This window comes from Centropristis striata, chromosome 23 (genome assembly GCF_030273125.1).
Source record: "Centropristis striata isolate RG_2023a ecotype Rhode Island chromosome 23, C.striata_1.0, whole genome shotgun sequence".
NCBI lineage: Eukaryota > Metazoa > Chordata > Actinopteri > Perciformes > Serranidae > Centropristis > Centropristis striata.
Window position 1 is genome coordinate 29,171,187 of NC_081539.1, and position 16,341 is coordinate 29,187,527.

At 43.9% G+C, this 16,341-nt stretch overlaps 1 protein-coding gene across 1 annotated transcript; it reads left to right on the plus strand.

Annotated features, from left to right (window-relative positions):
• The first annotated feature begins 1,759 nt into the window (after window positions 1-1,759).
• On the plus strand, window positions 1,760-15,281 carry LOC131961780 (leukocyte elastase inhibitor-like). Its single transcript, XM_059326668.1, has 9 exons — window positions 1,760-1,966; window positions 8,102-8,283; window positions 12,834-12,974; window positions 13,176-13,293; window positions 13,501-13,643; window positions 14,185-14,265; window positions 14,359-14,448; window positions 14,539-14,719; window positions 14,837-15,281. Exons 2-9 carry the CDS (start codon window positions 8,107-8,109, stop codon window positions 15,055-15,057), a joined length of 1,152 nt encoding a protein of 383 aa, XP_059182651.1. The 5' UTR covers window positions 1,760-1,966; window positions 8,102-8,106; the 3' UTR covers window positions 15,058-15,281.
• Window positions 15,282-16,341: the final 1,060 nt, after the last annotated feature.

Below are 16,341 nucleotides of genomic sequence, written 5' to 3' on the forward strand. Positions count from 1 at the left end.
ATCCTTGCTTTAACATGCAGAATTGACTTTTTGACTTTCAGTCACAACAACACTAACAGCTGGGGCAATAAAAAAACAGTGAGTGAACTGTTTTGTGTGTGTGTGTGTGTGTGTGTGTGTGTGTGTGTGTGTGTGTGTGTGTCAGTGCTGCCAACAGACAGTATGGGAGCAAAAACACCAATAGTTTATTGCATGATACAGAAATGTTGAGAAGAGCTCTATCTGGTGGACTAAAACATTATTGCAATGGTGTCTCATCAGTCTTAACAACTCATGCTAATTTCATTTAAATAATTGCTCAAGGCACATTGGCAACATATTATATACATTTTATTATTTATTCATTTTATGAATATATATATATAATTATTATTATTTAATTTCTCTGCAGAATTAATACCTTTACTTTGACATTTTGATTCATTTTTTCCTCATAATATTCCTATGCTTTTAATTTTGTAGACTATTGAATAGAGATTAGTAAGTTGTTCAATGCCCACTAACTAATGGCAACTCTTCATATTAGATTCTGAATTGACTCGAACTGAAAGTTTCCCTCATTGCCTTCATTGCCCACTAGGGTAAGCAAAGAAGTATTCAGATGATCAGATCCCTTAAAAGTAAAGTAAAGTAAAAGTAATAATACCACACTGTCAAATTACTCCACTACAAGTAAAGGTCCTGCATTCAAAACCTTGCTTCAGTAAAAGTACAAAAGTATCAGCATCAAAATGTACATAAACTATCAAAAGTTCTTGTCATGCAGTAGTAGTAAGTAAGTAAGTAGTAGTAGTAGTAGTAGTAGTAAGATTGTTAAATATATTCAAAATATAGTATTGGATTTGTATTATTTATTGAATAATGGAAGCAGCAATTTACTGTTTTCAAGGTAGGGTGACTTTAAGTACTTAATATACTGTTATGTAGTTTAATGTATTAAAAACTAAAATCAATCACATCTTTTTCCATCTTAACCTGAAAAGTAACTAAAGCTGGTGGTTAATGTAGTGGAGTACCTGAAGAGTACTTGAGTTAATGTACGTAGTTACATTACAACCCTGACAGAGATATTGATTTATGTGTATTCATTCATAATGAACTTAACAATTAAAATTATATCTGCAATGTTCCATCTTTTGGCATTTATCAACTTATCAGGATATATTGACACAGCTCCAGTGGTGGAATGTTACGAAGTACATTTACTCAAATACTGTCCTTTAGTAAAATTTTGAGGAATTTGTACTTTACTTGAGTATTTCCAATTTGTGCAACTTTATACTTCTACTTCACTACATTTTAAGATAAATGTTGTTCTTTTTTACTTCATAAAATTAAACTGACAGCTTTAGTTACTTCTGACATTAAAATCATGATCAATTTAAAGTGCTGTTATTTTGTTTTGTTTTTTAAATTAAACCTCATAACAGTATATTGAATAGTAAAAATGTTGTATCTTGAGGAAAATTAAAATGATGCTTACATAAATGCATTTAATCTAATAATATATTTAGAAATCAATATAAATATAAAACAAAGTATCCAAAGTAAAGGTACTCATTTTGCAGAATGAATCCACTCAGATTAAGTACATTTTGATGTTGATACTTTTGTAGTTTTACTTAAGTAAGTTTTGAATGCAGGGCTTTTACTTGTAGTGGAGGAATTTCGCAGTGTGGTTATAGTACTTTAACTTAAGTAAGAGATCTGAATACTTTTTCCACCACTGCAAAGCTCATAACATGAAGTCCACCTGTTGGTCTGGACGCTAGAAGAAAAAGCGAGTTCGATATACCGATCCTTTCGGCTTCCGTACATAACAATGCGGGATGATAATGCGGAAGCTCGTTTGACAGGTTTTCGGGGCGTGTCAGTTTGTAAACAACAAAGCTGATGCTTCAAACAGAGATCTTCCTGTGACCAAAAGACTCCTGAACACTGAGGACTATCAGAAAAGTCTCTGTCAGTAAGTAGAGAACGAGTTTCATTCAATCTGTGACGCAGGGAATTGGTCATTTAGCTTGTAGACACTTGTTGTAACAGCAGAAAGTTGATGCAGACTCTGAGCTCATGTAGTGGAAAACATTAATAGACGACAAGAGTTCATTAGAAAGACAGCCCTGTGCGGGATTTAACTAAGTATCACAAAACAGATAGAATATTCAAGATACACAAACAGGTCCTTGTTCAACAGCAACTGCGCAGTATTCTTATTCTGGTATTATTATAGGCTACCTAATGTCCGTGCGTGACGTTATTGTTCTCAAATGATGTTGTGGGATTTCCTAAATCAGAGCTGCTCATATCTTAATCAAGTAAGAGTTTCCTGTACAGAGAGACTGAGACTGTTGGTCAAATTCTGTGTGTTTGTCAAATCATAGGCCTATGTGATGAATTTTTAAACTGCTATATGTCTGATATTTTAATACATAGGCCTATTTAAATTAATTTCCACGACAAATCCCCCCTTTAATGGAGATAACCATCATCAACATCTGAGGGGGACGCGCCCTTTTCAGGCACGGATGAAAGCTTTGGGCCCAAACAATAAAAAGGCAGGAGAATTTATTCTCATTATAGAAATAAGGAGCTTTCAGCTGTGCTGATACTGTGTGGCGTCCCCACAGACGTACTGAAAACCAGAAATGGCAGAGTTCTGGATTGATGCACAGCGCCCTAGCATTTTTTTGCCTTCCGCCTAAGAGAAAAAATAGAGCAGGTGAGCAAAAAAAAATAAGAGCCGAATTGCGTCCCATTGATCTTTACACGTTGCCGGGTATTTCCAAAAACGGACACCACAGCTGCTGAATTACGTGCGCCGCTGCTGAAATTTCACATGATCATTAATATTGTAGCGACCCGGAAGAATGGAGCCACGACCGGGAGCTGGCTTTCTCTGCCTTTATTCTCAGTTTGATAACACAGGCTACTGTGGGCCGTAGCCAACGGCAACACAATAAAACACACGGCAACAGGCTATCGTAAGATCACAACCAACTCTCCGGTCTCTCTCTCTACCCACATACACACACCGGCACGCCCCCCCCTCAGTCCTCTGCCAATCCAGGTGGCTACCCTGTACCAACGTCGCCATTGCAACGGCCATAACTGACAGGCTCTACAGCCACTAACAACGCCACATCCCGAGGTCTCCCCGTACACTGCAGCACACTAACAGAATAAAACCTCCATCCATCCATCCATTTTCTTCCGCTTATCCGGGGCCGGGTCGCGGGGGCAGCAGGCTAAGCAGGGCATTCCAGACGTCCCTCTCCCCAGCCACAACGTCCAGCTCCTCCTGGGGGACCCCGAGGCGTTCCCAGGCCAGGAGAGAGATATAATCCCTCCACCGTGTTCTGGGTCTTCCCCGGGGCCTCCTACCAGTTGGACGTGCCCGGAACACCTCTAACGGGAGGCGCCCGGGAGGCATCCTTACCAGATGCCCAAACCACCTCAGCTGACTCCTTTCGACGCAAAGGAGCAGCGACTCTACTCCGAGCTCCCTCCGGATGTCTGAGCTCCTCACCCTATCTCTAAGGCTGAGCCCAGCCACCCTACGGAGGAAGCTCATTTCCCGCATCACTGCTGACGCTGCACCAAACCGCCTGTCCATCTCACGCTCCGTTCTACCCTCACTCGTGAGCAAGACCCCGAGATACTTGAACTCCTTCGCTTGAGGCAGTACCTCTCTCCCCACCCAGAGGGGGCAGTCCACCGTTTTCCGGCAGAGAACCATGGCCTCAGACTTGGAGGTGCTAACTCTCATCCCAACCGCTTCGCACTCGGCTGCAAACCGCCCCAACGAGTGCTGGAGGTCCCGGCTTGATGAAGCCAAAAGAACCACATCATCTGCAAAAAGCAGAGATGCAATTCTTAGGTCACCAAACCGAATCCCTTCCTCCCCCCGGCTGCGCCTTGAGATCCTGTCCATGAAAACCACAAACAGAATCGGAGACAAGGGGCAACCCTGGCGGAGGCCAACACCCACTGGGAACGTGTTTGACGTTGTGCCGAGTATGCGGACACAGCTCTCACTTTGGTTATATAGGGACCGGATAGCTCGTAGCAACGAGCCCGGTGCCCCATATTCCCACAGTACCCCCCACAAGACTCCCGAGGGACATGGTCGTAGGCCTTCTCCAAGTCCACAAAACACATGTAGACTGGATGGGCAAACTCCCATGCCCCCTCCAGAAGTCTTGCAAGGGTAAAGAGCTGGTCCGTTGTTCCACGGCCAGGACGGAAGCCGCATTGTTCCTCCTGGATCCGAGGTTCGACAATCGGCCGGAGCCTCCTTTCCAGCACCCTGGAGTAGACTTTTCCGGGGAGGCTGAGGAGTGTGATTCCACGGTAATTGGAACACACCCTCCGGTCCCCCTTTTTGAAAATGGGAACCACCACCCCAGTCTGCCACTCCACTGGCACTGTCCCAGACCTCCACGCGACACTGAAGAGGCGTGTCAACCATGACAGCCCAACAGTGTCCAGAGCCTTCAGCATCTCAGGGCGAATCTCATCCAACCCTGGCGCCTTGCCGCCGTGTAGCTTTTTGACTACCTCGGCGACCTCTGCCAGGGTTACTGGTGAGTCTTCCCCTGAGTCTTCAGACTCTGCCTCCTCTACAGAGGACGTGTTGGCTGGATTAAGGAGTTCCTCAAAGAGTTCTTTCCACCGTCCGACGACATCCACAGGTCGGGTCAGCAGGTCTCCGCCCCCGCTTAACACAGCTTGGGCCAAGCCCTGCTTTCCCTTTCTGAGACGCCCGACGGTTTTCCAGAACCTCTTTGAGGCCGACCGAAAGTCCTCCTCCATGGCCTCCCCGAATTCCTCCCATACCCGAGTTTTTGCTTCAGCGACTGCCGCAGCTGCAGCCCTTCTGGCCAAACGGTACCTGTCTGCTGATTCCAGAGACCCCTCGGCCAGCCAAGACTGAAAGGCCTCCTTCTTCATCCTGACGGCCTCCCTCACCGCTGGTGTCCACCAGCGGGTTCTTGGGTTGCCGCCACGACAAGCACCGACGGCCTTCAGGCCACAGCTCCTACCAGCCGCATCAACAATTGAGGCTTTGAACATGGCCCATTCGGACTCCATGTCCCCAACCTCACCCGGGATGTTGGAGAAATTCTTCCAGAGGTGTGAGTTGAAGACCCTGCGGACAGGGGCCTCCGCTAGACGTTCCCAGTTCACCCTCACTACACGTTTGGGTTTGCCAGGTCTGTCCAGCATCCTCCCCCGCCACCTGATCCAACTCACCACCAGGTGGTGATCAGTTGACAGCTCTGTTCCTCTCTTCACCCGAGTGTCCAGAACATGCGGCCGCAGATCTGACAATACGATAATGAAATCGATCATCGATCTTTGGCCTAGAGTGCTCTGGTACCAGGTACACTTATGAGCAACTCTATGTTCGAACATGGTGTTTGTTATGGACAATCCATGACTAGCACAGAAGTCCAATAACAAAACACCACTCGGGTTCAGATCGGGCAGGCCGTTCCTCCCAATCACCCCCCTCCAGGTACCGTCATCGTTGCCCACGTGAGCGTTGAAGTCTCCCAGAAGAACTACAGAGTCTCCAGGCGGTACCCCTTCCAGGACACCACCCAGAGACTCCAAGAAGGCTGGGTACTCCGAACTGCTGTTCGGTGCATAGGCACAAACAACAGTCAGAGACCTTCTCCTCGCGACTTGCAGCCGCAAGGAGACGACCCTCTCGTTCCTCGGGGAGAACTCCAACACAGCGGCGCTCAGCCGGGGGCTTGTGAGTATCCCCACACCCGCCCGGCGCCTCTCACCCTGGGCAACTCCGGAAAAGGAGAGAGTCCAGCCTCTCTCCAGGAGTTTGGTTCCAGAGCCCACGCTATGTGTGGAGGTGAGCCCAACTATTTCTAGCTGGTAACGCTCCACCTCCCGCACAAGCTCGGGCTCCTTCCCCGCCAGCGAGGTAACGTTCCACGTCCCCAGAGCTAGCCGCTGGAGCCGGGGGTCAGCACGCCCAGGTACCCGACTTCGCCTGCTGCCCGACTCCCACTGCACCCGACCGCTATGCCCTACTCTGCGGGGGGTGGGCCCACAGGTCGGCGGATCCACGTCGCTTCTTCGGGCTGAGCCCGACCAGGCCCCATGGACAAAAGCCCGGCCACCAGACACTCGCCTGCGTGCTCCCCTCCCGGGTCTGGCTCCAGGAGGGGGCCCCGGTTTACCCGTGCCGGGCGAGGTACACTGGTCTCTCGTGATCCGCTTCATAGAGGTCTTTTGAATCGCTCTTAGTCTGGCCCCTCCCCTGGGACCACTTTGCCATGGGAAACCCTACCAGGAGCTATTGCTCCCGACAACACAGCTCCCAGGATCACTGGAGCACACAAACCCCTCCACCACGATAAGGTGGTAATTCTTTGGAGGAGAGAATAAAACCTGAACAACTCAATAAATAACAGTCCGTTACAATATCAATGCGTCACTAATGATTTCTACTCGCACTGTGTGAGCACAACAACACACAGCGTTATTTTCGACTTGATTTGAGTCATCAACGAGCTCATCAAATCCTGTCGGACCCTCTTAGGACATCAACGTAAAAGGTAACATTCAAGCTTATTCACGGTCTATATAGCGAGTAGCGCAGGTACCGAAGCAGGAATTTTCCAATCAACCTGTCCGGGCGGTAGGGTCATATATATAGGCCTATATATAGGGGGCTTTAGGCCGACCATTTTCGTGTCATGACCTATCAACACAACGCTAATTTGAACATTCAAATGAGCCATGTGTTGATTCGCCACAACGCGCTGCAAAGTTGCTACCTGTCAATCAAGCTCTGAAAGTCTGAAAATGCCAAAGCGAAAGACCTCCTTTAACCCGGAATGGACAAGAGAACACGGGTTTGTTACAAAAAGTAAGAGGGAGTTTCATTTTTTTTGGACATGATGTCGAAGCGTTGTAGATGTGAGCAGCAAAGGCAACGCAGCTATCGAGAGACATGCTAGCACTGACAAGCATCAAGCTAATTGGAGTACAACTCTGCTTAAAACCGGATCATACCAAACAAATATGTGCTTGCTTGTCCCGTGTATGCAAAGTGTCCTCCTTTTTGATGTGAAGGAAATGGCCACCCTACCAGGCGGTCAGAGGTCAAAATACATGCCGCAAGCTAACATTAGCTAACAGTTAAAGTTGTTTCAATCACACTAAACTGTGACTAACTGTTTTGAATAACTTCCTGTCGCCAAACACATGCCACTTTCAAAATAAGAGTGCAGTGTGTTAACAGAATTGACCACAGAATTGACAAAAAGACAAAAATAAGATGCCTGAAATAAAATGTCTGTGTTGGAGGGGGGGGGGGGGGGGGGGGGGGGGGCTGTCTGTCCAAGAAAGTGCTTTTCATTGGAAAATGTAAATGTAAATATAGATACCAGTATACCAAATACACCTATTTGTCCACAAGGAAATATCTTGTAGGAAAGTACCCACCCAAAAGGAAAAACTCATTGGCCAAACCTGCCTGATGTATCCTGTTTGATGATCTGAATTTGGAAATCTCCCGAGAGTTCCCATGTATAATTAGAAATACACATCTTCCAAATGAATTTCTCCAATAAAGGGGGGATTTGTCATGGAAATTTATTTGAAGTTTGACTTTTCTGAACATACCAGACTGTTGTAGCTTTACTACGATTTGCCTTTTTGCACTTAGTTATTATATCCACATTAATTATGTATGATTGTTTATCAGAAATGTCATTGGGTAAATATTTTAATAATAGCGTTGCAATATCAGCATTAAGGTATTTGGTCAAAAATATATATAGCCTATAATATTTTCCTTATAACCTGCTGGTAAATTTGCATACACACCACCAACAATGCTGTTATGACTGACATATGTACGTAAAGGATAGTGTAATTAAACAATGTTTTTATAATTATATATCGTCTATCAGTTTTGTTGTATTCAGAGACTATTAATGTAATTGTATATTAACAAATGATATAATGAGGTTTGGCCCAATTAGAGAGTGAGATACTTCCGATAAAGAGGTAATAGCATTACTTTAAGATTGTAAAGTAATTATTTTAAATCTGCCCTTTCTCTTTTTAGACACAATGGCACCACCAACCCCTCTGTCCAAGGCCAACACCACCTTCTCTCTGGCTTTGCTCAAAAAGCTGAGAGATGGCGACAGCACTGCAAATGTCTTCTACTCCCCTTTCAGCATCTCCTCAGCCCTCGCTATGGTGATGCTGGGGGCCGGCGGCAACACACACACACAGATGTCAGAGGTACAGTACACACAGACACACCAGCTGTCTTTGTAAAAGTGACATATTAACATTTCTGGCGTTTCAGGTTGGTTCAGCGTGATTTTGTAAAGCTTGCTGCTCAGACGTTTCTGAACTGTTAATCCTCTTGATGCGCAGGATTGTCAGCAGGATTTTGTGAGGTATGTATGTACTGCCATTGTGCTGGGTCTGATGCTCCTCCGATCACAGATATCCTGTTGGCCACAAATGTTCTGAATCTCCTGTTCTCATTGTTGATGTATTTCAGAACTGTGCTGCTGTCTGTCCAGAAACAGGACCTTTCCAGTTGAAGCTGTAATTCAGACTTCATCATCTTGTCTATACGGACAGCCAAAACAGCAGCGGTAGGTTCAAGTCTACGGATGGTTATGGGTTTGAGTGGTGTTACTCTGTCCTTTCCAAGACTGAACGACATATGTGCTGTATGTCACCTGATTCATTCTGCAATCTCAAGTAGGTAACTGTACCATACCCTGATTCGCTGGCGTCAGCAAAGTGGTGTAACTGGGCATGAACAGGTGTTCATGAGGTTTTAAGAACTTGCTCACTTGACTTCAGATCAGTTAACCCCCTGATCCCAGCCACAGTTTCTTCGGTACAAGTCCTGTAAAATTTGCTTTGCCGGAAGAGTAACTGCTGCAAGGTACCCTAAGGAATCATACACTGAGCTCACTACTGATAAAATGCTTCGCCGAGTATGTGAACTCTCTTTGTAATCCATGTGGAAGTTGAAAGTGTCACTTTCTATACACCATTGGAGTCCCAAGGCTCTTTCCACAGGAAGTTGGTCTCTGTCTAAGTTAAGTTCACTTACATTTTTAGAGTTTTCTTTCTCAGGAATAGCTTGCAGAACGCCCTGATGTTAATCCATTGTGTTAGATGAAAGCCTCAAAGGTCTTGACAAAGGTCCCTGAGGTCACGAACGATCTCCACTGCTTTCTCCACTGACTCTGAGCTTTTTAAACAGTCATCCACATATACATTTCTGTCACCGTGTTGATCCCCTCAGCAGAAAAGCTGCTTTGATTGTCATCAGCAGTTCTCTTCAAAGCGTAACATGCACAGCTTGGAGATGACACTGCTCCAAATAAATGCACAGTCATTCTGTACTCTGCAATTTGCTTATTCAAATCTCCATTGGGCCACCATAAAAATCGAAAAAGTCCTTGTTTGCCTCTGCTACTCTGACTTGATAGAACATAGATTTTACATCAGACATCAAAGCAACTGGCTCTTGCCTGAACCTTAGAAGCACTCCTATCAAGGAATTTGTAAGATTTGGGCCCTGCAGAAATTGATCATTCAGGGATGTACCTTTAAATTCGGCTCCACAGTCAAAGACGACCCGTACCTTTCCTTTGCGTGGATGGTATGATTGCCATGATGAGGTATGTAAAACACATTATCTTCACCAACACGCAACTCATTTTGGGGAACCTTTTCAGCAAACCCATTGTGAATGACATCATCAACAAACTTTGTATACTCTTGATGGAATCTCTCATTTCTTTCCATTTTCCTTTTTAAAGAAGTGAGATGTTGTAGAGCAACACAACGGTTGTTTGGCAAAACCACCTCTTTGGTTTTGAATGGCAGCTTTAAACTGTAGTGTCCATCTTGCAATTTTACAGACTGCGCCATGACTTCAATGAATCTTGCCTCCTCCCTTGACATTTCCACTTTGTCCTCAGCATCCTTTTCATTGAAGTCATGTTCATACTGCTTTTCCAGTAGCAGCTCTAGCAATTCAACAGACCTTCGGTTCACAGAGACAGAATGACAGTCATCAACATTGATTTTCCAGCTTTTACACCCACCCAAAACCCCCCCCTCACCCACATCGAAACCTGCATCTCGACAATAAAATCTTGGCTGACACACAACTTTCTCAAACTCAACAGTGACAAAACTGAGCTCCTCCTCATAGGCACCAAATCCACCCTCAAAAATACCGGACCCATCTCACTCACCATCGACACCTCCACCATCACTCCCTCCCCCCTGGCACGCAGTCTTGGTGTTATCCTGGACCCCACCCTCTCCTTTGATCCTCATGTCCGCTCCACCGTCAGCTAGACCTCCTACTTTCACCTCCGCCGCATCGCCAAAATCAGACACTGCCTCTCTCCCCCTGCTGCCGAATCCCTCATCCACGCCTTCATCACCTCCCGCCTCGACTACTGTAACTCCCTCCTCACTGGCATCACTTCACGTTCCCTCCACAAACTCCAACTGGTCCAAAACTCTGCTGCCCGCCTCCTTACCCACACCCGGTCCCGCCAACACATCACTCCTGTTCTCCACTCTCTCCACAGGCTCCCCATCAAACAGCGCATCAACTTCAAGATTCTCCTCCTCACCTTCAAGGCCCTCCACCATCTGGCTCCCCCTTACCTGTCTGACCTCCTCATCCCCCACCGCCCCACCCGTGCCCTCCGATCCTCCTCCACTCTCTCACTGACAGTACCAGCATCTAAACTCAAATCCTTTGGCGACAGAGCCTTCTCCCGAACTGCACCCCGACTCTGGAACTCTCTTCCCCAAACTGTCCGCGACTCACCTTCACTCTCCACATTCAAGTCCCGTTTGAAAACCTACCTCTTCTCCCAAGCTTTTGACCTCCCCTACCCATAACCAGTTTCTTGTCTTGCTCCCCACCACCCTGCTCGTTTTTTGTTGAAAAAATATGTATACTTGTAAGCGTCTTTGGGTTATTGAAAAGCGCTATATAAATTCAATGAATTATTATTAACAACCTCCCATGGTTCCAGCAAGTGAGAAGCATTAGTTCCAATTCACAACTCCACTTCAGCAGGAATCTCTGGGATGTGAATGTGATCAAGGTAGGACCAGTTTCTGAGGAAGTCTGTTTTGATTATATTTGTTGCACTCGCCGGCATGGTTTTCTGTGTGTACACATCTGGAAGACTGTGATACCTGTCTCCGTTAAGGCTGGATTCTTCCAGGCCACTTACTATATATGAGGACACAGCTGATTTGCGGTTCATTGTTAGTAAGCATATCTTTGATCTAATAATAATAATAATAAGTGTTTTCTCTGTTTAACAAACACCTGCACATGAATAACAACCTACATTGTGTATTTATACTGTGAACCGTGTCCAGCTCAGGGTCACGGGAATGCCTTTATATAATTTATTTATTATTATTTGCTTCTGTATTAGGAAGACTATTGGGGCCAAGTATGAAAAAAAATACGGACCTGGGGGAGGGGGGTAATACTGGTCCATGCCTCACTGGGTCCATCCGGTGCCAGAAATGCAAGCACACACACACACACTCTCTTCAAAGATGAATAAAGATTCCATAAACCAGCCACCATGGCACGCGTAAAGACGCATTACATGAGAATGCCCGTGAGGAATGAAGGCTGGGGACAATAAACCTGCTGCTGTGAAAAAAGTTTAGACGAACGTTACACACTGTAACTGTCAACAAGGAGCAGAGGAGGTCTGAAAGAGAGTGCTCTGTGTGAACGCGAGGAGGAGGGGAGCGTCAGTCGGATCACTCTGTTAAAACACCCAAAACAGAGCGAGTGATGGAGAAGAAGAGACATCCCGCAGGTAGAAAGGAATGAAATGTGGTGACGTAATACCATCACCTCATGTTATGTGTTTTTAAGCATACCATGGTGGCTGGGTCCCTCTCCCCTGAGTCTTTATTTATTTATTTTTTCATACATGGCCCTAATACGCCGTTGTAGTAGACGATCCTGGTGATAAATTAATTATTTAATATCCCAGAACATGATTGTGTCCGCTGAACACCGGCCAATATTTTATTAGGTTAGATGATTAAGGTGAAATGTAAATTATGTCACTCAGCAATGATCAGCCTCACGTGGGACTGATGAAAATGACAAACAATGTAAAAGTGTTTCTTGCTGACGGACAGACTCTCATACTAATAATAATATCCATAATAAATCTGTATGGTGGAAAAAACAGATCACAAAAAGGAAAAAAAACGTCGAGAGCAATCTTTCTCTTAATTTATTATAAATGTAGAAATATGTTTGTGGTGTTTTTGTTGTTCAGAGTCACAATAAAACAGATTTTAACTACATGGTGAATCATATAAATAAAATATAAAACTTGTGGTGACACTTTAGTTTAATCTGTGATCTGTCTTCACTCCGGTATGAAACTACTGCGATGTTGCGATGTATAACATCAGTAAAATATATACTTGGATAAAAATGTAAATCTTTGGATTTGATTGCATAAGGAACACTACTGAGCATAAATCATGTTAACAGTATTGGACCAGCCCTGTAAATACTCATTTAGAGGGTTTTTTATGACCGATTGATTTACAAATATGTAAAATTCAAGTGTGAATTGTAGTAAATATTGCAGGTGAGCAAATGCATACTCTAGTTCCCCACCATCATTCTACATGATATATGCAAATATGTAGCACAGAACATCAAAGTCTACAATCTACAAGGAAGACTGGTTAGTCACAAGGTCAGAGCATCTCTGTAACACTCGTCTACTTGTCCACAGTGCCTGAAAACCAAGGACTGCCAGGATGAAGTCCATGTCAGCTTTGCCCAGCTGCTGAAGGAGCTCAACAAGGCTGACGCTCCGTATGCCCTCAATGTGGCCAACAGGCTGTACGGGGAGCAGTCCTACCAGTTTGTTGAGGTGTGTTTGTGTTTCACCATCTACTAGGTGTCGTTTTGTTTACATATTATTCAGTCATGGAGTGAATAACAGGTTGATAAAGGGATGTTTTAGTAGACGTAGAGCGGGCAGCAGGCCAGAGTACAAGCAAGTTAAGCTGTAATTGTTGAGCAAAGACATTATTTTGTTCACGATCGGTCAATGTTTTGTTGATGGTTTCAGGATTTCTTAGGGGAAACCAGGAAGCACTACAATGCAGAGCTGGAGTCTGTGGACTTCATAAGCAAGTTCGAGGCAGCCAGGGTCAACATCAACAACTGGGTGGAAGAAAAGACACAAGGTGCATCATACACACACACACACACACACACACTAATGCAATTGTACTGAAGAAAAAGTGCACCCAGTTATTGTTGTAATAAAGCATAAAGATTCCGTATTGATGTAGAAATGCAAGACTTTAAAAAAAAAAAAAGAAGTGTTTTAACAGCTGCAAATGCTTATGGTTGCTTGATATTGCATTATGTATGTGACAATTTTTTACCAGGTAAAATTAAGGACGTGCTGGCCGAGGGTGTGGTGGACAGCTCGACCATGCTGGTGCTGGTCAACGCCATCTACTTCAAAGGCCACTGGAACAAGCAGTTTAAGGAGAGTGCCACACGTGATGGACTATTTAAAGTCAAAAAGGTAACACTACTTTTACAAAATGGTTAATAGCAGGGTCAAAGAGGGTGCATTTTGATGTTTTTGTATTGTATATTAGTCATGATTTGGAGGAAGCGTTTCCCAATGGCTTTTGCAAGCATCTGAGTGTTAATCATGGGTTAGGTATGCCCCAGTTAAAGGGAACCATGTATCATCCGTTTGTTGGAGAAAAAAAACGCCTTTTCTCACAGCACATGGAATTCCTGAGAAAATGTTTCCATTGAGTTTGAGTCAGTGGACAGAACAGCTTCAACTTCAACAACCTCTCCGGTTACTTCAGGTCAGATCCGATGTTTTCAGCACGGAGGTCTTGCGACCACCCTTCGACAATAATGGTTTATTAAGTTAGCTTCAGCAAACGTTATCAGTACATGTGTCAGCATTAACCGCTGTTGGTAAAGATACTTATACAGTGTTGGAGGCGGAGTTATGATAAGAAGCTCCAGTGCGCCATAGAGCCATGATTTTAGACACGCCCAAAAACATTTTTTATCTTCACTTACTTCTCTGATTTTGTTTTCAGAATGTCACCAAGCCTGTGAAAATGATGTACCAGGAAACCAAGTTCCCTCTTGGGTACATCCGTAAACCCTGCTGCTGCCAGGTAGTGAAGCAATTCAGTTCTTAAATCAGTTTATGAATTTATGTGTTGTGTGTTGGTCAATATGTATATAATGTTGGAAACCCTGTTGGGCAGATCCTTGAGATGCCTTACAAAGGAAAGGAGCTCAGCATGCTCATCTTTTTACCAGATGAGTGGGCAGAAGGCGAAGCAGGTCTGGAGAAGGTAGGACACACAAACTTTTACATATAAACATTAAGAAAACCCTGCAATACATAGACAGGTTAATCATTGATTGTATTTGTACATCCCCAGCTGGAGAAGGAGCTGTCCTATGAGAACTTTGTAGAGTGGACTCGTCCTGACATGATGAAGGATATTGAGGTCGAGGTGGGGCTACCTCGGTTCAAGATGGAGGAGAGTTATGATTTGAAGAATGTCCTGATGAGCATGGGCATGGTGGACGCCTTCGACATGGGAATGAGTAACTTCTCTGGTAGGACATCACATCACATCACACACAGTATATTTATAATAAGATTCCAGTCATGAAAAGGTGAAAACTAGCACTATACTTACTTAAAATATTCCATCTCCTTTCCTTCCGTGACAGGCATGTCCCCTGCCAACAACCTGGTACTGTCCAAAGTCGTCCACAAGGCTTTCGTGGAGGTCAACGAGGAGGGAACTGAGGCTGCTGCTGCCACTGCTGCGATAGCTACTTATATGTGCGCTGGCCCCACCTTCATGGCAGACCACCCCTTCCTCTTCTTCATCCGACACAATCCCTCCATGAGCATTCTCTTTGCTGGCCGATACTGCTCCCCCGAGTGAGCGCTGCATCATTTAAAGCAGCTATTCTCAACCTTGGGGTCCCGACCCCAAGGTTGAGAATAGCTGGTATATGGGACTAAAGGTTCTGCAGAAAGAAAATGGCAAATCACTCTGCACCATTTGTGCACATTTTCATCTGTGTTTTTGTTCTCAAGACCAGGAAAAAAAAATCTTCTACGTTGTTGCATTAGGGGCTCAGTGGGATTAAAGCCTTTTTAAAAAGTTCACTGTGAATTAATTTTACTCAGTGATTCTGTGATATATGTCCTGCACCTTTACATTCCATTTATAATCTCATCCATCCATCACAAAACACAAAGTATTGCAGTTGTTTCTGTTCTTTTGTGCTAAATCCCAAATTTGATCTCAAATTAAATTAATGTTTCATTTGGTCATAAATAAACATGCATGTGTTTAAGTTCCCTGTAATTAAGTATGAAGAAAGTATTGTGTTAGCTCTCTTTATGTCATCTGAATATCTTACAAATAGAGAAGTTCTCTTCACGTACTTAGTAAACCAAAGAGTGTAATATATACAAAAACACATGGTCTTTTATGTTTACAACTGATTAACCTACTGTATTTTCACCAAAGTAAAAATTAAACGCACTGTTATTTTACCATATCCATTTTGAGCATGGGTTTTACAGCTGCCATTGGATGAAGCATGTTTGCTTTGTTTTAACAAACATAATAAAGAGCGTGGTATGAATCAATGTGTTATATTTGAGTTTCATTTTATAAATCCTTGCTTTAACATGCAGAATTGACTTTTTGACTTTCAGTAAAAACAACACTAACAACTGGGGCAATAAAAAAAACAGTGAGTGTGTGTGTGTGTGTGTGTGTGTGTGTGTGTGTGTGTGTCCTCAGTGTTGCCAACAGACAGTATGGGAGCATAAACACCAATAGTTTATTGCATGATACAGAAATGTTGAGAAGAGCTCTATCTGGTGGACTAAAACATTATTGCAATGGTGTCTCATCAGTCTTAACTCATGCTAATTTAATTTAAATAATTGCTCAAGGCACATTGGCAACATATTATATACATTTTATTATTTATTCATTTTATGAATACATATATATAATTATTATTATTTAATTTCTCTGCAGAATTAATACCTTTACTTTGACATTTTGATTCATTTTTTCCTCATAATATTCCTATGCTTTTACTTTTGTAGACTATTGAATAGAGTTTAGTAAGTTGTTCAATACCCACTGACTAATGGCAACAAAGTAATAATACCACACTGTCAAATTACTCCACTACAAGTAAAA